The sequence below is a fragment of the Acomys minous genome (genome assembly GCF_964271855.1).
Source record: "Acomys minous genome assembly, chromosome: 5".
Lineage (NCBI taxonomy): Eukaryota > Metazoa > Chordata > Mammalia > Rodentia > Muridae > Acomys > Acomys minous.
Window position 1 is genome coordinate 63,740,804 of NC_140494.1, and position 23,481 is coordinate 63,764,284.

General features: G+C 39.4%; 1 protein-coding gene across 1 annotated transcript in view; it reads left to right on the forward strand.

The window, feature by feature from the left end:
* Positions 1-2,690: 2,690 nt before the first annotated feature.
* The window catches only part of C7 (complement C7), a 50,781-nt gene continuing 29,990 nt past the window's right edge, over positions 2,691-23,481 (forward strand). The window contains exons 1-6 of the mRNA XM_084783533.1: positions 2,691-2,848; positions 7,450-7,505; positions 10,934-11,009; positions 13,286-13,427; positions 16,123-16,270; positions 17,208-17,346. Coding sequence (XP_084639659.1) covers positions 2,843-2,848; positions 7,450-7,505; positions 10,934-11,009; positions 13,286-13,427; positions 16,123-16,270; positions 17,208-17,346 — 567 coding nt within the window. The 5' untranslated portion in view covers positions 2,691-2,842. The remainder of the gene's footprint in view (positions 2,849-7,449; positions 7,506-10,933; positions 11,010-13,285; positions 13,428-16,122; positions 16,271-17,207; positions 17,347-23,481) is intronic.

A 23,481-nucleotide genomic window follows, 5' to 3' on the forward strand; every position in this document is an offset into this window, starting at 1 on the left:
AACAGGGCCAAAGCTGCTGCCTAACACTGCCCCATTCCACATGACAATGCCTCTTCCTCTGAGAACTAAGTATGACATCACCAGGCCCCTAAGGTCAGGATCTTGGAAGCTTCTCGATTCAACTTAATTTTATGCACCTACACTCTTCTTTAGCCACAAATTAAGGTTTTTCCCCCCCTCTCCTTCTAGAATTCTATGGCAAAAAGGTTGGAAAATGCTGCCTTAAGTTTACCAACAAGTGTATGTTCCTGAGGCAGCTTAATGTTTCTTTGGTGTCCCTTCCCTCTGACCTCCATTTCTTATTGCTGATTGGCCTTTCTGTGGAAGTTTCTCCGAACTGGCTTATGGCGTTCTTTCCTTCTACATCCTTCTGTTTAGTTATTTCTATAACCTCTCTTTCTTGTGTGTGTGTGTGTTTCTTTCTTTCTTTTTTTAAATTTATTTTTATTTATTTATTTATTTATTTATTTTTGTGTGTTTATTTCTTGTTCCCCAAATGGGATATATCTTGTGCCTTAAGATTCATTAAGATCAGTTGCCAGAAGATTCCATGACTCCAGCTGGGTTTTTTCACACCAGTAGCTCCACATACATAAATGGGTTGACCTCGGTCTTTTCGAAGACACCCCTATTGGCAGGAATTTACTGGGTGCTTTCCCAGAGCACAAATGTCCCTCTTTAAAATCACTTCTTCCTCCAGGACTTGCTATTTCCTTCCTCATTAGTTTGCTGTTAATTCTTGCTCTTCTCAGAGTCAGACTTGAAATCCTGTTTAGTCATGGGCCCCGAGGCTCTTCCTAGACTTTTTGTCTATCTCCTTAAGGCTTTGTCTTTTTTTTTTTTTTAAACTAAAAAATCCCAAATTGTGCTTTCAATTCCTCTCCTTCATGCACACACCCCCTCTGTTTCATTCCTCTTGATTCATAGTTTCAGTTCTTCCTTAAAAGCGTTCTGTGTGCTAGTTTCCAACTGACGTGTGGAAAAGTCCACAGAGATTAGGCTGCCAGCCAATAGTGCAGACCTCGTCCGTGTTTAAACTTCTGTCCTAATGGTTTGCCTGCTGGAATTCCAAACAGATGAACACTCACGTGACATTGTTACAGCTGCATTAAAGGTCCATTGAGGGAAAGCTATTTCCTTCTGGTCAAGAGAATGGAATCTGTGGCCTGGGGCAGAAACCTAACATTGCAGAAGGCGTTGTTCAATCACGTGGCTTAGGAAGGTAGATTCATCTAACACCAGGCCGAAGAGATGGGTAGGATATTTATCCCTTCAATGACATAATGCACTTTCCCTTCCCACAATTCTACCCTCTGTTCGGCTGGCTGCTAAAGTGCCATCTTGTGGTTCTGTTAGGCCTGTCTGTCCTTCTGAATCCTAACTCAGGTGTGACATTTCCTTTTTCTTCTCTTCCATCTCAGATGCTGCCAGAGATGCTTCTTCCAGGACCATTACAAAGGAAGCAGTGAGCTCCACATCATAGCTGAAACTGTGGTGACACATCTTATAAGTCAGCTTCTCTAAAAAAGCTGAATCAGACTTGGAGAGATGGCTCAGCAGTTAAGAGAACTCACTGCTCTTGCACAGGACACGGGTTCAGTTCCCAGCAACCAAATGGTGTGACTCACAACCATCCATAACTCTAGCTCAAGGAATCCTAATGCCCTCTTCTGCCCTTTCAGGGCACCAGGCATGCACATGGTAACCATATATACATGCAAACACGCATACACATGGAATAAAATAACTCTTAAAAAAAGAAAACTGAAAACCAGCCATCAAGATGGTAAAGGGGCTTGCTGAAAATCTGAGTTTGATTCGCAGAACTCACACAGGAGAAGAGACAGCCTTCTCACCCTTTGACTTCCACATGTACGCTTTGGTCCAAATACTTTTTTGTGACTAATCTGTGTAAGTTAAAGAAAAAAAATGTGGCACTGTTATGCTCTGTTTTGTTTCCAGAAAAATTCCACTATAGAACATTCGATTTACTTTCTATAGACAGAAATACATCCAGATCTATTACAGCTTAAATTCATCCTCCAAAAATTCCTGTGTTAAAAATTTAATACCCATCATACATCAGTAGTATGTGGAGGTAGGGCCTCTGCAGATGACGTCATGAGAACAGGGTTCCTGTTTTAAGCATTGGTGGTTTTTATATTCCTTGTGTTACCACACTTACGATGTTTTACCACCTGAGTCCCTTGTGTCATGATGCATAAAGACAAGCTCTTACTAAATGCTACCTGGATGCTGGCACCATGCTTTTGGACTTCCTAGTTCTCAGAACTATGAGACAAACACACTTCTAGGTTTTAAAGGTCTCAGTCCCAAGTATTTTGGTTATAAAAACAGAAAATGGACTAAGAACTCTCCTTTCATAAAGCAATCTCAACGCCTGCTTTATAACACCCCCTTAAAAGAATCCTGAAAACACACGCTCAGTTCAGTAGATTAAAATAGCAAAGAGGCTTTAGCCCTTGCTGTACAAAGTCTTCTTTGGTTGGAAATCATTTAAATGCTGAACTGAAGACATTTACCGTCTTTCTTGATTAACAGATGCATTTCCCAGAAGCATATCTGTGACTTCCAAATGGCCCCAGCTGGCTGCAGCGAGGGCCTGTGTAACTGACAAAGTGCATCTGGCCTCAAGGCACAGATCAAGTGCAGAGCCAGGCCCTCTCTGGCCCAGGAGATTCCTGTTGAGTCTTAGTCCTGCTGGCTTTATAAACGAGTGGAAAAAGAGTCTGGAGCGGGAGAGGCTGCGGGGAGACAAAGGCCCGTCTGTCTTTACAGATGACATTTTCTTGTTCTCTTCTGCCCTGAATGTTTCCAAAGCATGCAGGTAAGATGGCAGCTTATGACTTAGATACTTCAAGGCATCTCAAAGGAGGAGGTCATATTTAACCAGAAGAAATCAAATGAAGAGAAAGATGTGAAAAATGCAGAGGGAAAAGGTTTGAAAAACATTCCTATCTAAATAAACTTTTAATAGTTCAGCCAAAGTGAATCACTTTTCCTTATTTTGATGGTAAATTGTAGTCTGAAAGGGCTGGGAAAAGGAAATTGAAAGAAATGTTTATGGAGGTCCTGAGAAGGCAGTAAAGATACACAGTAGGACTATTGGTTTTTGTTTTTGTTTTTGTTTTTTTACTATTGTTATTTTTAAGGCAAAAGTTTTCTCCAGTTTGATTGTTTATTTTAATTTTGGGCCTTGCAGTGAGGTTCTGATGAGATGATATAAGAGCTTTATAGAAAGCTGAATTTGTAGCTTTGGAAACTCAGAACTCAGAACCTTGGGTGAAAAGGCCAGGACTGTGAGGGTAGACGTAACCTAAGTACAAGTGGTGAAGATATGGGTTTATCAAACACACATGTGGGACAAACATGAAGCAATCAAATAGTCTTAAGAAGTTACCGTGCAATCAAAGACCAGAGATAGAAATCATTATTATAGGATGAAATTCTAGGATGGAAAAACAAGTTGGAATTGCTATTACAATTTGTGTGTTCACATGGATGTGTGTAGGGCAGAGGGTATCTTCCTCAGCCCCTGCTGCTCTGGAATGTGTTCTGTAGACTTGGTCAGGCTGACCTAGAACTCACAGAGATCTGCTTGCCTCTGTCTCCCAAATGCTGGGATTAAAGGTGTGTCCACCCATGGCTCGGCCCCTTTCTTTCTTTTTTGAGATAAGATTTCTCACTAAGCCTACTCTAGTATGGCTAGATTGGCTGGTTAGTAAACTCCAGGACTCCTCTTGTCTCTGCCTTCCCAGTGCTGGGATCATAAACATCTATTGTTGTGCTTGACTTTTTGTGTGGATGCTTTTGTGTATGTGTGTGTGTGGGTGCGCAGTGGGATGGGGGTAGGATACTCTTAACGAGCACCATGACCATCAGAGTGTCTAATTAGGGTAGGCAGGAAGGAAACTTGGTTCAATGCAACACAGTAGCCAATGCTGCTTCTAACTTTGAGACTCTGACAGTGGGTAGTTAATTTTAGGTATATTTAAGCATACATAGCACAATTTGGAAACAAGTTTCCTGGTGATAATTAACTCAGCTCTGTGTGCTTAAGACATGATGACCTTCAAATTCTTGTAAAATACAAGTGACATCTTCCATTAAGATAGGGTCTATAGATTAACTAAGGAAGCCGGCTCACGGCAAGCAGCGCTTATGGTTAGGGTCTAGGAGAGTAGTGCTGTAGGCTGACGGAGAGAGACAGGGTCAGGGTAAGTGTCAGGCTATTAACCACATCTCTTCCCAGCCTTCTGGGTGGGGAACGGCACATACATCTCTCTCTTTGAAGAGACAGCCATGTGTGTTTAACATGCCCGGATTCTCCAGGGCTTCTCTGTGAGCACAAGGATTGAAGTGCTTCCTACGAATGCTGAGGATCAAGTTCAGATCCTTATGCTTGCACAGCAAGGGCGATTACCAATTGAACCATCTTTCCGGACCCAGTATTATTACTGCAGATTGGATATTTACAATAAAAATGTTGTATCATTGTACTGGGGGAACAATGGAGCTGCTCTGCCAGCTGTGGGCCTGCCCCACAGCCACTGTGCTGCCCACTTGTTGTACAGAATCTATGCTCACTAGTGAGACTGGAGGAGACCAAGATGTGAATCTTCAGGAACCTTTGAATTAAATGGGCAAAAGTTAAACATAAATTGCAAAGTTGATGCATTTAAAGGCTACAATCTTGCAACATCAAGGAAGCTTACAAATTTAGATTTACAGTGTAATTTGGTACTTATTTTGCTGTGCCTTGTAGATTCCTTTAACAAACCAGAACACTCATTAGCTCAAAAAGGAACATGATATGCTTGTTAAAGTCACCTAGCTAACCCGTTCTTCCCAATATTTGTATTAGCTGCCAATCAATTTCCTTCCTTCTTTTATGGTGAGACATCTTAATAATTGCTTTATGTTTAAAATGTACTTCATAGTCATTGATTTATGACATTTTAACGCTGTGAAAATAAATACATTTTCCCATTAAAAGTAAATTTTTCTTAAAATTAAAATGGGGTGGTAGGATGTCAACAACTGAAGCAACAGCTTCACTCCAAGATGTGTGCAGAGTTTCTGCCTGAACGTCAAAGCAGATGGTATTTACATTCTTAGAGTAAACCTGAGAGGCATGCTTTTGTGATATGTTTCCAACAGGGAAGACACGGGAAAGCCTGGAGCTATCAAAAAGCAGAAGCGATCTCCATGTCTGGCATTTAAAAGGGAAATGACCTTTGACCTCCTTTTCCATCCATGTTAGCTAAACTCAGAAGAATGACTCCAGAATTCCCCCTTGATTCTCTCAGTGTCACTTGAAGGGGAGGTGACTTGTGGCTGAGCTGTTGAAGAATGGGTTCAGAGCCAGGGAACTTCCCTAGTTACAGGTCAGCCCTGTAGTCTACCCTCTTAGGTCTGAGTTCAGCCCAGAATCAATGAACCCAGGGAACAGTCTGTGTGACAATGTCACAGATCAGCAAGTCAGCTAGAATACACTAGTGTTCATTCCGGGATGAAAAACTAGAGAAAAGAACTGAAGGTGCTGTAGATCCTGCTGAGTGTCACGCGCACGGTTGGTTCATTCCCTGTTTTTCAATGTGGCGGATTCTAAACCGATTATTTATAGTCAGCTCGTGCACAAGACTGCTCTATTTTCCATATGTATTATTCTCTTCTTCAAGGACAGGGAGACAAATTGCTCCCACTTTAGGGACTGTCTTAGTTTTCTGTTTAAAAGTACCCTGACAAAAGTGACACGAGGAAGAAAGGGTTTATTTTAGCTCCCAAGATGCGGTCCTTTTTGGGGCAAAGTAAAGGCTGCAGCAGCTGGTCACACGAGGTCTGTGGTCAGAAGAGAGATCAGTGAATAAATGTTGATGCTTAGTTCATTTTCTCCATTTCTATAATCCAGGATCCCCTGGGAATGGTCTTTCCAATATTGTTTTATTCAGAGAGCTCCACTGCCTAGATATTTATCTAGATACTCATGTCTAAACATCTTCCTTTCAGTCACAAAGTGCTACTTGTTTATCTCTGTCCCCTATTTGTCTACAAATCTGGCCTGTGAAGCATGTCACACACACACACACACACACACACACACACACACACACACATGCACGCACGCATGCATGCACACACACAGGCAGATGCACGTGCACACACACCTGCACGTGTTGTATAAAAATTTGCGCAGACTACTAATGTTCCTCTTACGCGCATATGTCCAGCGCTGACCACTCGGGATTGGATAACTCATGAGGTACGCTTTTTTTTCTTTTCAAAAATTTTCTGTTTCTTCTTCTTAATTCAAACTGTGACAATGACTAAACATCTTCTCACTCATTCTAATTTATGTATTCCTATAACTTTCACATTTATTGTTTCTTACTTCTTTGTACAACTTTGCCCAACAGACTGCTTCATTTAATGCACCCAGGAAATCACTTCTTTTTTTTACATTTATTAATTTATTCAGATTACAACTCAACTGTTATCCCATGACTTGTATCCTCCCATTCCTCCCTTCCCGATTCTCCCTTTCTCAGCAGCCATCTCTTGTCCTTGCTCATCATTTAGGGTTCGGGTCTTGTGAGATTCCCCTTGTCATGTTAGCATCACTTTGCGATCCCACAGGTGCTACTCCCCTTTTTCACAGCAGGCATCCTGTCCTTCCATCTGTCAATCTTCCTGTCACCTCTTCTACCATGTTCCTGAGCCGTACACGTAGGGCTTGCATTGCAGCTGTATCAGTTGGGGCAGGTACCCCACAGTCGAGTCTGGTTCCTTCCCCTTTTTACTTCTGTGAGTTCAGCATTTTTAGAAAACATTTATAAATGAGGTTTATCCTGTGCTATTTCTGTTTTTGAGTTCGGTTCATTTTATTTAACACAATACCTTCTAAGTTCATATGTGTTGTTGCAAGCAGGAACTTCTCTTAAGACTCAGTGGTATTCCGTTGTGTGTGTTTTCCCCTCCTCACACTGGCTCTCCTGGGGTCAACTACAGTCTTATGCAAATTAGGTGAGCACCAGCAAGCTACATTTCTAATCTCCTCTTACTACATTATCCCTAATTCTTTCATCCAATGATAAACACTGTAGGATTTCTTGTCTTGGCTATTATGACTAATACTGCAATAAATATGGGTATGAAACTATCTTTTTTTATGGCATACCAATTTCATTGTGGTATATAACCAGTAGTGGGCCTGCAAGATCATATGGTAGTTCTATTTTTAAGTTTTTTTGAAGAACATTCAAGGTTCTATTTAAAGCACAATCTCAAAAAGAAAAGTCATTTATCTTTTATATGATTCTTCTACTTATATTCTTCCAACCCACAAATCCATACTTAAGTGAATGTACTTGTTTTTAACTCATTAAGTAAATGAAAGCTGAAGTAATACATTATTGTTTTCTTTCCTAGGCAACAAGCTTATTAATTTTGGTGGGATTTATAGCGGAGTTTCAAATCTTCTTGAGGTAAGAATATTTTGTATTTTCTGTGTAAATTAAAAAATGTAAAAAAGTGATATTCTTTTGAACGGTTTAAGTTTTACATAACAGATTGGGTGTGTTTATACATCTCATATTTCCATGGTTTCTGAAAATATACTAATAATGCTTTATTCTATTTAATTTTTTCCTTTTAAGGAAGAAACGAGGACAAAAATATTTCATGGTTTTTATTCTACTTCCAGGGTTTTACCTTAGTTCAGAGAGCTGCAGCAGACACGGAGTGATATTTGATCTTTTTAGTTTTTTTTTTTTTCATGACAGGGTTTCTCTGTGTAGCCTGGGCTGTCCTGGACTCGCTTTGGAGACCAAGTTAGCCTCGAACTCACAGTGATCCACCTGTCTCTGCCTCCCGAGTGCTGGTATTAAAGGGGTGCACCACCACCACCCAGCGTGATATTTGATCTTTGAATTTAGTCCTTGCTAAACATTTTCTGGGTTTTAAAGGTTGAGGGCATTTTTTTTTTCATTTTAAATAAAATAGTTGTATTGGTTCCTGAAGACTAGATAAAAGCCAGCATCATTTAGCCATTTCCTTGTTTTATTCTCACTGTTGGAGTGATAGAAACAGGCCAGTTTCCTTGATGGAACCATTAGAATACATGTCACAAGCTGGGCAAGACCTGGGAGCACAAAGAATGAGATGCCATGTAGAGTCCACTGGTGACCAAGGTCCTGCGGTGTAAGTTCTCTAAGTGTTCTGTGCAGGGTTGTGAAGGAGACAGGAACAAAGTCTATGGAGTGTTCATCCTTGGCTCCACGTTTGGGGAAGACCTCTGTTTCTCCCTGGGGCAAGCACCAGTAAATTCAGAGGGTTGTTTAAGGATCAAAACATTTAGACATCTGGCTCACTGGTACCATGGTAAACAGATACCTAAGTTTCCTTCAATGCGTACTACAGAACTGGATTCATTACTTTTAGGATCATCTGACAGCTTTAGGATTCAAGAATCACCTGAACCCATGAAGTCTTTCAGCCTAGGAGTGTGCTGAGTCTACAAATCAGGAGCCCAGGCTTTGTGATCTTTTTTCAATTCACCCTTGACCTTTCAGGACTAACCCAGGTGTCTTTCTCACAGCCAGGGTTTAGTATCACATGAGAGCAGCTTTATCATCCACAGATGCTTGACATGAGTGGAATTGCTTAAGTTCAATTTGTCTACCTATGTGGTGTGTACTTGAGAAGGGGCCCAAGTGAATACAGGGGACATTTAAATATAAACTACTGTCATGTAGCCCTTGCTAATTTTTAAAAAACCACTCATAGGTTCTTAGGATTTCTCTCTCAGGTTTCTGGATAGCTCTTCAAATGATTATTGAGTTTCTTCAAAGGCACAATTCTCTCCCTCTAAACATTCTCACTTACTCTTTTAACTCAGACTATTCCTTTGTTTATATTCCCGTAATGAATTTTATGTTACCACTGTCTTAGGTAAGGTTACGATTGCTGAGATGAAACACCATGACCAAAGCAACTTGGGGAAGGAAGGGTTTATTTGATTTATGCTCCCACATCACAGTTCATCACCAGAGGAAGTCACGACAAGAACTCTTTTTTTTTTTTTTAAATGTTTATACCTTTTTAAAATAAATAACATTTTATTTTATCTTTTTACTATTTTTTATTGATAATACTCATATTACATCTCAATTGTTATCCCATCCCTTGTATCCTCCCATTCCTCCCTCCCTCCCATTTTTACCCTATTCCCCTCCCCTATGACTGTGACTGAGGGGGACCTCCTCCCCCTGTATATGATCCTATGGTATCAAGTCTCTTCTTGGTAGTCTGCTATCCTTCCTCTGAGTGCCACCAGGCCTCCCTGTCCAGGGGACATGGTCAAATATGGGGCACCAGAGTTTGTGTGAAAGTCAGTCCCCACTTTCCACTTAACTGTGGAGAGTGTCCTGTCCATTGGCTAGATCTGGGTAGGGGTTTGATGCTTACTGTACATATTGTCCTTGGTTGGTGCCATAGCTTGAACAGAACCCCTGGGCCCAGATCTGCCCATCATAGTGTTCTTCTTGTAGGTTCCTAGGACCCTCTGGATCCTTTATTTCCCTAATCTCCCATACTTCTCTCACCTAGAAGGACAAGAACTCTTGTAAGACTGGAACCTGGAGGCAGGAGCTTATGCAGACGTCATGGAGGAGTGATGCTTACTGGCTTGCTCCTCCTGGCTTGTTCAGCTTGCTTTCTTATAGGACTCAGGACCACAAGCCCTGGAATTGCACCATCCTCAATGAGTTGGGCCTTACCCCCAAAATGACAAATTAAGAAAATGTTCTACAGGCTTGCCTACAGCCTGATCCATTTATGGTTATTTCCTTTCTGATGACTCTAGCTCTGTCAAGTTGACATAAAACTAGCCACTACAAACACTGTTATGAAATTTATCACAGTAGATATAGTACATAATAATTATAAATTTATGCATTTCTATCCTTTTATCAATAGTCAACACCTTATGTCATCATTTCTACAAACTAGTGTGTTAGTAACATTTTGTGCAAAATAGATATTTAATAAAAATTAATCTTTGGTAAAAATAGGTAGTCCTCTTCTCATTTTCATATGTTTTAGGATATCTTTAGTACCTCTTTGAAGTTTTTAAAAGTATTTTCTCTTCTTAACCAACATATAATACTTATACAAAATAATGTGCTTCATGGTGACATTTTCATAAAAGTATTAACATATCTCAAAGCACAGTTATGTTGTCTATGTGTTTGAGATAGGATCTCAGGTAGCCAAGGCTGTGAGACAGGATCTCAGGTAGCCAAGGCTGTGAGACAGGATCTCAGGTAGCCCAGGCTGTGAGACAGGATCTCAGGTAGCCCAGGCTGTGAGACAGGATCTCAGGTAGCCCAGGCTGTGAGACAGGATCTCAGGTAACCAAGGCTGTGAGACAGGATCTCAGGTAGTCCAGGCTATGAGACAGGATCTCAGGTAGCCCAGGCTGTGAGACAGGATCTCAGGTAGCCCAGGCTGTGAGACAGGATCTCAGGTAGCCCAGGCTGTGAGACAGGATCTCAGGTAGTCCAGGCTGTGGGACAGGATCTCAGGTAGTCCAGGCTGTGAGACAGGATCTCAGGTAGCCAAGGCTGTGAGACAGGATCTCAGGTAGTCCAGGCTATGAGACAGGATCTCAGGTAGTCCAGGCTGTGAGACAGGATCTCAGGTAGCCCAGGCTGTCTTTAAACTCACTGTGTAGCTGAGCAGGATCTTGAACTTCTAATCCTTCAGCCTCCCCCGGCCAGGGGCTGCATTACAGGTGATCACTATTGTTCCATGGTAAGCGCTTTTCATGACTTTTGACTATTCTTATCTGCCCTTCGTGTCCCTGACTTATCATCCCACCTACTTTATAATGGGAAATCTGGTGCTGTGACAGAGCCTCTTCTCCAGTCAACTGCCAGTGGGACTCCTATGGCCCTTGGTCAGAATGTAATGGCTGTACCAAGACTCAGGTAGGCACCTGCAAAACTTTTGACTTGATTATTGTTATGTGTAGGTATGACCACAGAAAAATCAATTCTGAATGTTTATTAATTATTGTTAACATATTTTGAAGCTTATTTTTAGTAATTTTCAAGGAAGAAAATTGGATCTTCAATGTCTTGAAATTATTTCCTAAGTAATAATATAAAATAAAACAGTAGCCTTGAACTGGATATTTTACAATACTTCTGAAAATGTGTTTTTTCTTTATAAAACATTCATTGATGAGAATACAGAAATGTATAATGAAAGAAAACAGAACTCATAATTCTACTGAAGAAACGAATATGCCAACATTTTCCTATTTATTCTTTCAGCTTACTTTCTGTGTGTTTATAATCTTTATTTTATTTATTTTAACATTCATTTTATCATTATTTTCTGATCATTCCATTCATGAGTACTGTATCTTCAACTCTGCTTATAGTTTTTTAAAATATATCACTATTTTAAGTGATTTAAAAAAATTGAAAGTAGATTCTTCTTTCATACAATACATCCTGACCATAGTTTCCTCTCTCTCCACTCCTCCCAGCTGCATTCCCTCCCCCTGCCCCGCACCACCTCTTCTCTCCTGCAGATCCACTCCCTCTCCATTTTCCTTCAGAAATGAGCAGGTCTGGAGGAGAAAGCAACTAAACATGACAAAACAAGATACAATAAGATAAGGCAAAAGTCCTCATACTGAGGCTGGATAAGGCAACCCAATAGGAGGAAAAGAGTCCTAAGAGCAGGCGAAAGAGTCTAAGACACACCAGCTCTCACAGTTAGGAGTCTTACAAAAACAATCTAACATATATATATATATATATATATATATATATATATATATATATATATATATATATTTGATATTTTGGTGGTTTCCAGACTGTTCTCAAACTCATGATCTGCTACATCCAAGTACTGGATCCATTTTTAAGCTATAAATAAAACTTTAACAAACATATTTATACAAAGATGTCTTCATATGTTCCCATAGTATTCTTAGGATACAATGTTTGTTTTAAAGGTCCTGAGAATTTGAATAGCTAAATATTTTAAATGGTTCAGTTTAGATAAATTATACATTTATAGTAAGTTTAAACTATTTTTAACCTTTTTATTATATTTAAAAATTGTACCTCTGTGTATGTGTAGTGTGGACATGTGTGACTTATAGCACATGTGTGCAGGTCAGAGAACCAGCTGTGATAGTCATTACCTTCTTCTACCATGCAGGTCCTGGGAATTGAATTCTGATTATCAGACTTGGTAGCAAGTGTTTTTAAACACTGAGATATCTTGCCATCCCAAGTTTAAATTGCTAAGATAACAGAACTATTGCCTTTTGGCCTTTTGACTATGATCAGACATAAAATAACAACTGTATCAGAGAAGATAATTTTTGTCTTGAAGTCTCTTCACCATCATTATCTCCACTTCCTTTGTTGTAGTTTTGGTCAAACCCAGATCCTTCAGCATGCTAGAGGAACATTCTGCCTCTGAACTTTCCCCAAGCCCCATCATCATGTTGAATGTGGACCAAGTACATTTTAGGGCTATTTATGAGTTTCTCACTTATTCTGGCAACTTCTTCCATTTTCTTCTTTTCTAAAAGAAATCTACTTTTAACCTATTTCTCCTCTCAGAGCTTAACTCTCCATCAGCTACTAAAATCTCATTGTTAACATCCTTTAGTGTTTGATTTTCTCATGGTCATTTTGTAAACTTGGCCTCTATATTAGTATATTTCTCTCTGGGTTTCCCGCTTGTTTCTCTCTCTCTCTCTCTCTCTCTCTCTCTCTTTTTGGAAGGCTCAACTCAAGTTAATCACTATCATGTTTATTACGGTTTCCTTAACTTTACTTCATCTTAACCCCTTTCCTTGTGACTTTATCTTTCCTCCAACATAATGCATTTCATTCTTTCTGCTTAACTCCCAGAATATATCTCTGGTCACCATGTTATTCTGCATTGTAATGTGTTTAATTTTTTGAGTTACTTTTCCAAAGAATCATCAGGAAGCTTTTCCCCCCTCACTCAACAGTGAGTAAATATATAGCTGGAAGCTCTCTATTAATAGCAATTCAACTGTCACTGAACCTGTGGGTTCATTGATTTTGTAGATTTTACTTCTGTACCATACCGGAACATGTTTATGGACAGGGTTTCTCAAATTGAATTAATAGTCAGATTTTACTACTCAAGAAAACTTGAGATAACTGAAATGTAAAATATTAAGAGATCTTCTGCTTACGTGCAGACTCGAAGGCGTTTGGTTGCTGTTTATGGACAATACGGGGGTCATCCATGTGTGGGAAGTGCTTTTGAAACACAATCCTGCAGCCCTGACCGTGGCTGTCCAACTGAAGAGGGCTGTGGGGAACGTTTTAGGTGTTTTTCAGGTAATTTCTTTTGCATGGGCTCAGCATGTAGACTATAAATTCAAATGTTATTTGTTAACCTGGTTGGTACATATTTGTTTGAATTTATCTTGGCCTCCAAATTAATTTAACCAAAGTATAAGCAATATTTTTATTAGTATACTAATCACATAATCAGATAAACCATACACTAAATATCATCTGTTCAAAAGCAAGAGAGACATCTGGTTATAAAAGCATGAGTATTCTTTGGCATGTTGATAGAGCTATAGCTATTAACAGCTTCAACTACACACACACACACACACACGCACACACACACACTGAGATGTGGGGTCTTATAAGTGAGGCTGACATTCAATTCTCTATGTAACAGAGAGTGACCTTGAATTTCTGTTTCTCTACCTCCCTAGTGCTGAGGTTACATGTGTGCACCACCACACTCAGCAAAAACCCAATGTGCTGAAGTGTTTTTGTTTTCAGAGACATGATTTCTCTGTGTAACCCTGGTTGTTCTGGAACTCACTCTATAGACCAGGCAGGCCTTGAACTCAGGAGTCCTCCTCCCTAGTGCAGGGCTTAAAGTTGTGCACCACCACATCTTGAAATATACTGGAGTTTTATGGGCTGATTAGTAGACAAAGAATCACTGTATTAGAATTTCATTTTATAATTATTTATTTTTAATTTCACATGATATATTTTGATCATCCCTCCAAGTCCTCCCAGATCATCCCTACCTCCCCACAGTACCCAATTTCCTGTTTTTCTTTTCTCAAAAGAAATAAAACCTCCCAAACCATGAAAAAAAAAAGCTTCAAAAAGATAAAACCCTCAAAAACAATAACAACAGAAAGGACACAGGAAAACATGGAGTCATTTTTGTATTGGCCAGCTACTCTTAGATTGAGGCCTACACTGTATGGTTAATGTACCCAGTATCCCACCACTACCCTTTGCTAGTTGGTATAAATTGCAAATAACTTCTTGGTCAGGAGTGGGACACTGTGCGCACTGACCCTCCTCAGTGCTGGGATTTGATTTGACCTGAGCTTGAGTGGGTCTTGTGCTTGTTGTCATATATGCTTATGGGCATTGGCTTTTCTCCTACCTGGAAACTGGTATTTGCTTGTTGTCACTCACCATATCTACTTCTTAAATCTCTCATCTTTTCATCTGCATAGATTCCTGAGCCTTGAGGAGAGGGCTTTGATAAACCCATCTCATTTAGGATGGAGAACGTCAAGGCTTGTAGTTGTTCTTAAATAATAATGATAAAGCTCCTATTTTATTTTGAAAGCTCAAGTCAGATGATAGCTGCTTTGCTAATCCCTCAGGTAACAGAATTAATTAACAAATCACTTCTTTCTGTCCACTGTGCATCTTACACTCTCTGCAATCCAAATTGGTGACTGGCATCTCTCTCTGAACTTTTATAGACATAAGTTTTATTTTGTTTATTTTTTTATGCAGAATGCCTTGTACACAGGCAGACTCTCAACAGGTGTTTTCTGTGTTGACTTGATTGATACATAGAGTGAGCTACATGCTGTACTGCAAACATTCCTGTGCACAAAGCATCCTTTGAAGAAATAGAGGAAGGATAATCTTCATAGGCCAAAGGATAAGAATAGTTTTCAAAAAGGGATAATATTTAATTTGATATTTGAAAGACACATCAGAGGAGTAGAGAAAAATCCTTCTAGACCAACAGAATGATGTGTTAGATACTGAGATGACAGAAAACTTGGACCTGCAGTCATATAAATGGCCCAATATGCAGAGGGCATAGGAAGCTAGTAAGGAAAATGCTGGGATGATGCTGGTGAGGAAGACAGGGCCAAGATCATTTGGTACCCACTAGTGCAGTGATTCTAAACCTTCCTAATGCTGTACCCCTTTAATACAATTAAACATACACCTCATGTTGTGTTGAATCCCAACCATAAAATTATTTTTTTTGCTACTTCATAACTGTTATTTTGTACTGCTTTGAATCATAATACAAACATCTGATGTGCAGGATATCTAATAGGCAAACCTTGTGAAAGAGTTGTTTAACCCCTGTCTCAACCCAGAGGTTGAGAACCACTGCCCTAGTGCTTTTTGGTATTCTGAGCTATCATAACAATGATGCTGATTCATAATGGTTCCTGTCCTCATAGTCTTTACTAGCAGATTATGCAGCATATGAAAAATCTGGCCATGACCATGCCATATATATTTGTTTCTCAGCACCAGGAAATCTTGCACAGAGTAAATGCTGACAAATTCTGAGTTTCAACCTTTTGATCTAGGTTCTTTGCTTTAAAAAAAAATTACACATCTTAATGGCCAAGAAAAGTACAAGTTTGATATACTGTTTAACAATTAGACGAACAAAATATAAAGTTGAGGGGTAGGAATGCTAATCTGCTTTGCCAGTAAGTAGCATCGTGTGGAACTTGGAGGATGTAGACCAAAATGCTCGATGATTCTCAGTTTGACTCTGAACTTTTAAGCTCAGGTCTATTTTCAATTTTCACCTATGGAAGGTGAAAATCAGTTTTATGTGCTTCAAAATGGAGACCAAAACCATCACTAGTTTTTTTTCTTAGATAATTTGAGGGTTTGTCTGAAACTCACACAGGCCTATCAGTGCAATGCCAGGGTGATCCCAGCCTGTGTTTTCCCCTTCTCCCTCTTTTATATTTTCTGGTGCTTCTTTCATGTCCAGGTCAGTGCATCAGTAAATCGTTGGTTTGCAATGGGGATTCTGACTGTGAGGAAGATGGCGCTGATGAAGACAGATGTGAGGAATCAGAAAGAAGACCTTCCTGTGACATTGATAAACCTCCTCCCAACATAGAACTTACTGGCAATGGGTGAGGTGCCGTCCAAGAATACCAATGCATTGTAGTCTTTACTTTTGTTCTGTTTTATGGTTTGATGAGTCTAGCAGTAAGTTACCCAGACATCTTTGCCACATCCTACTCCAATTACAAATTCATAGCTGAGTGTTGATAGCTACATGTAGTAAGATGTAGAATGAGCTGCTGTTCCAAATACACCTGGATCTAGCACTGGAACTGTCACACAAGGGAAATCACTCATGCCCAGGGAAATCTGCACAGTTCATCACTCTAAGAGCAGGAAAAGGAGGAGAAGGAGGAGAAGGAGAAGAAGGAGAAGGTGAGAGAAGCAAAGAGACAGGTTGTGGGGAGGACGAGGAAGGAGAAGAGAGGAGAGGGACATAGTTCAAAGTGTGAGAAGAAGAAACTACTCATTAATGTTTTTTAAAATTTAGGATTAAATAAATCCTAGGCTTCTATTTTCTACCTTAGAAAAAGCAATGTGAATTGTCCTCTAATAACGTCAAGTTTATTAGCAGAAAAACAGGGCTGAGTTACGCTAAGGAATACTCCACAGCATACCAAGAGGATCAGCTGGGAACTCAGTGCAGAAGCAACCTCTCCTCCCCAGGAACTTCGATTGTATTGGCTTTATCTATAGAATCAATTCTAAAGCAGCCGTTGCCATAGCTACAACAGGCTGGTGCTTCCCAGATGTGCTTCGACGGCTGAGGGCAGACAGGCTGTTGGATTTCCTCCGCTGCTAGTGTTAGCTCTTCTGACATTAAGAGGAGCTGGACAGTGTATGGCAGGCGTTAGGTGTTGCTCCCTTTTAAGCAGCTTCACGGGTGTTAACTTGTAGAGGACTTTAATGATTGACTTGTAGAAGCCCCCCCAGCATGCACTAGTTCTGCTTTATTAATTGCTACCCATTACCCTTTCCTCCCCCTCCTTTCTCTTCTCCTTACAGTTACAACGCACTTACTGGAGAGTTTAGGAACGGAGTCATCAACACCAAAAGTTTTGGTGGTCAGTGCAGGAAAGTGTTCAGCGGGGACAGAAAAGATTTCTACAGATTAAGTGGAAATGTCCTTTCTTACACATTTCAGGTACTTAATTACGTCAATTTGGCTAATTGTAGTCAGTGACTCATCAGCGATCAATTGTTTATATACACTGAGCCCACTGAGTCGAGCGAGCTGGCGCATGCCTGCAACCCTAGCACCTGGGGAAGCAAGAGGCAGGTGGATAGCTGTGAGTTCGAAGCCAGCCTGGTCTAAAAAACAAGTCCAGGGAAGCCAAGGCTACAAAGAGAAACCCTGTCTTGAAAAACGACAGTAATAAAAAAACAACAAAAAACCCCCAAAATACATACATCAAGATTTTAGTATTTGTTGTGAATTTGATTATGGCCTTATGTGATCAGTTTATATTTTTATTTAAAAAATACTATATATATATTTATATATGCTATATATTTATATATACTTATATATATAGTATTGCTGAAACATGTTTTGCAAAAATGCATAATATATTTTTATAATATGCTTACCATATATATTGTGTGTTTTGATATCATCATTCCTTTCTTTCTAATCTCTCCCCTACTATCTTCACGTTTGCCTCCCAACTTTATGTACTCCTTGTGAGAAAAAACAAAAACCAAACCACTGAGTCATTTCTGCTCTATCTGTGTGTGCAAGGGTATGGAGCCATCAAGAGGAGCATGGGTACCCTCTCAAGCTCCCATGTCCTGGACAGCATCCCAAGCAGCAGAGAGACCCACAGCCTGGCCACTCGTCATGCTGGGGCTTTGGGTTTTGGCTGCTGGATCTTGTGCAGGCTTTGTGCATTTAGTCCCAGCTGCTGTTAGCTCATGCGGTCAGTGTTCATAAACGTTTGTTTTTTATTTTTTTATGTATGCTTAAAAAAAGAATCTGTGTTCTAGAAGTCTAGGGTGCAGGTCAGTAACACTTTTAAGATGCCTTTTAAGCTCATGCTTCTTTCAGGGGAGCTCAGTATCCTTATCATCTGCCCTACATGAGTACTGACCTTCAAGGATCTGGTGTGATGGCTCACAGTGGCCTCCTTACTCTGTCATGGCGGCAGCGCATTTAAAGTGCTTTATTTTCAAGTTGTGAAAAATCTTACATCTATAAAGGAGTCTGGTAACATCTGTCTGTGGTTGGAAAAAAGCCAATAAAGCAAATGCTTATGAATATTCATGCTGGAGCAGAGTATATCCAGTGACTCACAGGCTCCCTCCTACTACTCAGGGTTGATAACCTTCTTCTCACCCCAGGAAGCCACTGTCGCATACTCTGTACTAATAATTGTCTTGTTTTGACCTAACTGTTTATTGTGTGTGTCTACATGTATATATATATATATGTGTGTGTGTGTGTGTCTATAAGGAAATGCTTGTGATTTACTTTTGCCAGCTATTGTCATGTACAGAAATAGAATCATAATATTCATTATTTTATGAGTTATTTTTTCTTGCTAAGGTGTTTTTAAGATGTATTCATGTTAATGAAGACATTCCTGGTTTCCATTTTTTTTTCTGGTAAAAATGTTTTCAGCATTCCCATGCATGAATCTTGTACAAATCGGTTGGAGTTTCTTTGGGTTATCCACCTGTCAGTCAAAATCACCATTTTGTAGGATCTGCACAATGAAACTTCACTATGATTCTAAAATGGCTGCATCAGTTTCTATTCTATCAGCAGTGTGCACGAGCGGTCCGGGGCCCGTGCTGTCCATGTGGGTCCTACCTGACTACTCACCTGTGCATTTGATCAGAGTGCTCTTTTGCTCCAAGCTCTGTTCCTCAGATGCTCACCCATGTTTTTGGTACCACTAACAAATCTGCTCATACAACATACTTAAGGATTTTAGAGACTTTCCTGAGGATTTGGGAGGGGAAGAGGGTTTTCTAGTACGTACTCTGAACACACTGCACCCATCCCAGTTCATGAGCTGATCCTCACAACTCTCTTCACAGCCTCACCAAAATGGAGATTTGGTCCCATTCTGTTTTAAACTCTTTGTTGATTTCATCTTCCAACAGTTATCTTCTTACTCCTTTTCTTTCCTTCATCTCAGAATTCCCTGCATTTCCAGTTGCGTTATGCTTACATTTAACTTTCTGATTTGTAAACAAAAAGGAGTGCTGCTGATACGGAAGGGACACTCTGCTCACTCAGGTTAGCCTTCTGCAGAAGCAGCTTTGACTCTGAAAGCTAAGCATCAGCCACTGGTTTATAGTAGAATGTGCTAGTTACAGTGAATACGTTATAGACTCATGGAACTAATGGAGTACCAGGGACAGGGAAGGCAGCGAGGAAAAGGGAAATAAAAATGAATAGTAGAGGGGATGAATATAACACAAATTTGGACATGCCATCATAAAGCCTCTAATGTTTTAAAAATATATTTATTCATTCATTTTATTTTTTGTTTTTGTTTTGTTTTCGAGACAGGGTTTCTCTGTGTAATAGCTCTGGCTGTCCTAGACTTGCTTTGGAGACCAGGGTGGCCTCAAATTCAGAGATCTGTCTGCTTCTGCCTCCTGAGTGCCGGGACTAAAGGGATGCACCACCATGCCTGGATTAACACCCATAATTTTTATGCAGTTACAATATGCTAAAAAGGTTATTAAGCCAAGCAAGTGGGACATAAAACTGATTTGAAACAACTGCAGTTTCCAAGTTTTTAATATGTGCTGTGTATTTTCTTTCTTTAGGCAACTGCTGTAGATTTAATCCTTGTACCATTCTTGTAAGGTGATATTTTGCTATTTTGTCAGGTATAAATTGAGGCTTGGAGGATTTCATCTTATCCATATTACCCCATTAAAACAGTGTAACGTAGATCCAGAGAAGCAGGTTCTGCAGCCCTTTATTTTTCTGTTATATTTTGTTTCTCTCCTCTTCTGCATTTGGTTTCTTTTTCAATTCAATTTCTTTTTCAATTCTGAATTCTATATAATGAATGACATGTATTATAGTTTTACTGTTGGTTATGAGGGAGAACGTGAGACATGTACGTGTAGATCTAATAACTATTGTTCTACTTTTATTTCTGGAAGAATATGTTACTAACTCTTTCATAATTATAAGGGAGAGAAATTGCATATAAAATTCCAGAAGGGTCAAATTTAGAACATTACAGAGAAGAAGAAATAATGAGGGACAATATTTGTGAGTTAGTTGGAAAGGTCAATGTGCTGGAAGTATGTGGCTTCTGAGGAGAATGATTTAACAGCAGCATGCTCTTCACATGCATTTTCCTCACCATGGCTAGGTTTGGGGATTGACGTCTGAAATGCCTTTCCTGTCACTGAGAGTGAAGGGGTTTGTCAGAAGTAGAGGGAAATTATAGCCTGTTACCAAGTGTGGAATGGTAATGATTTGCAAATCCAGCCTGAGGGAAGTGAGGTGGAAGCAACAGGCGGTGAGCCAGTCCTCTGAGTGCTAAATGCAGACGTGGTGATTGGGGCAGCAAGAGTCCCCCAGAGTTCAAATAAACCGACCCAGCACTCACTGTTCAGCTCTCCACAGGGAAGAGGATGGCCTTTGACTTATTTGGGGCATCAGTATTAGTAAGCATAAAACATGTATACTCCTTTATAATCTGCATGTTGGTTATTAGCAATGTAGGGTTTTAGGGCAAACCTATTTTTTTCTTGATTAAGCTACCTATGTTGTCATACACATTCTCTATTATTCAGAATTTTCCCACACAAAAGGCTACTGAAAACCAAGCACATGCTAGGGCTCCAGAGTTGCCCGGGAAGGAGACATTTGGTTTCCTTCCTTTTCAGCCTGTGACACATTGTAGAAGGGAGTGAGTTACAGACTACGCTGGATACAGGTCATGGATTGTTCTGATTTTGGCTATGAATGTATTTCATAGTTCATCATATTGTTTGAAGAGATCTTGCACACGTACGCAAAGGAGTAATGAGAAAGCCAACTTTAATGTTGCGTTATCCGAGTCTCTGCTTCCTCTATCTATGTGAGAAAGATACCTAGGATTGCTTAATCTACCTTCCAACCAGGAATAATGTGGGCAGTGAGGAAAATAGTTCTCATATGAGAAGCTTCATATTCTGGCTACTGTCCCAAGAATTTCACATGGATATTTTTCATATGGATATTTTTTTCCTTATAAAAGTTGATTGTACCTATTCTGAAAATCTGAAACTTCAGGAATAGTGACACAAGGTGAAAACTTCCACATACTGAAACTATGCATCATGTACAAAACACTAAAAGTACTATATAAAATTAACTTTAAACTATGTGTACAATCTAAACATATCTCATTATATATGCAAATATATTAAGATAAAATATCTGAAACCTAATGCACTTCACTACCAAACATTATGAGTATATACTCAATACTGCATTGACATGATATATAGGTATAGATCCCTATCTATATATTTTTAGGTATAGCTGTTTATACAATAAATAGTTATACTATCATTTTAAAATAGCTTTAGGAATATGGAATGACAGACTGAAGAAGGACAGAGGGAAAACATGAAAAACTAGTGGGGTGCTGAAAAAGAGTTAAAACCAGCTGGAGTAAAGAATGAAGGTTATAGAGGATCAGGAAACGGAGAGGCAAAAGAAGAGAGCAAAGAAGAGTTTTTGGTGGCTATGGAGGGGTTTCTGGTAAGGCCAGAGAAAGATACAGCTTACTGAGAGGACAAGAAGGTTTTCAGAGGGAAGACACTGGTATGGGAAGAACCATGAAGTCTACGCTGAAATGAGAAAGCAAAACAAAACAAAACAGAACAAAACAAAAAAACAAAAAGAAAGAAAAGAAAAAAGAAAAATACTAATATCAAGAACGAGTAAGTTGAAGAACAGGTCTCTGTGGTGTTGAATGATGGCTGTGCCAATAACTAAATAAGAGTTGAAAAAACCTTGAGATGTTAGTGTGTTGGATATTTGAATTAGTGATTGGGAGTATCTGATATCTGAGGTAGAAGAAGAGTAAAATTTAATAAGATCAAACTATCTTGAAAAATATAATTTCTGCAGCCTTTGTAGGCTACATAGGAATCAGATGAAACTGACTGAACTAAAGCAGCTGAGAGTATTATTTGCATAATCAAGAATATGAGATTTGAATTGTGGGGGGAAAGAAGCAGAAAATTTGGTATTGGATTCTTATTTCTCAAAAGAAATAAAAATAAAAAATAACCTAAATATTGTGTATCTAAAACCAAATGGTTCAGAAACAGTGTTGTGATTGGGGAAACTCAAATTTATTTTATTTGTGTGTGTATATTTGTGCTGTTGTGCGTAATGAAAATAATATTTTAATGAAATTAAATATTTTTAGCCCCGTGGTGGTGGTGCACACCTTTATTCCAAGCACTTGGGAGGCACAGGCAGACAGATCTCTCTGAGTTGGAGGCTAGCCTGGTCTACAGAGTGAGCTCCAGAAGCCAAGGTTACATAGAGAAACCTTGTCTTCAAAAACCAAACCAAACCAAACTAAAAACAACAACAACAACAACAACAACAACAACAACAACAACTTTCTTGTTTTCTACATTTAGTATATATGTATATGCAACAATGTTTCATTATACTTTCCTTCTTTCTTCCTGTATTTATTTTTTCTTTGAGATAGTCTTACTCTAACTCAAGCTAGCTTGGAGCTCACAAAGTAGCTCAGCCTCAGATGTATAATATTACCCGTGAGAACCACAGTGCTTTTATCATGACATTGTCACATGTGCCTGTTTATTCTGCTTTGCTCATATTCACTTACGTTACCTTCTGTGTTCTCTCCTCTTTTCCACCAAATAGCCTTCTGTTTTTATTTCCTGTCTTTCTCTATCAGCTGTCCTATCTATCTATCTATCTATCTATCTATCTATCTATCTATCTATCTATCTATCATCCACAAAGAAAGTAAATTTTGTTATACATTATGGAAAATCACATTTTAGCAGATCTGTTACTTATAATCTCAAGAAACTAAGGGACTTGTACAGAAGTCTTTTACACAAGAGACTTTTACACTTTGTCTTACAAAATAGTGGGGAAAAAGCATGTCATTCTTAAGCGCTGGCGCCTATAGTGAGACAGTGTGACTGTACGGATTTGATGTTGGGTACTCTTTACACAGGAGACAAGCTAAGTGTCCACTATCATGCCTTCCCACAATAGTCTGGCTCTACTTTTGATACTTGTCAGCTCTTATACTCATAT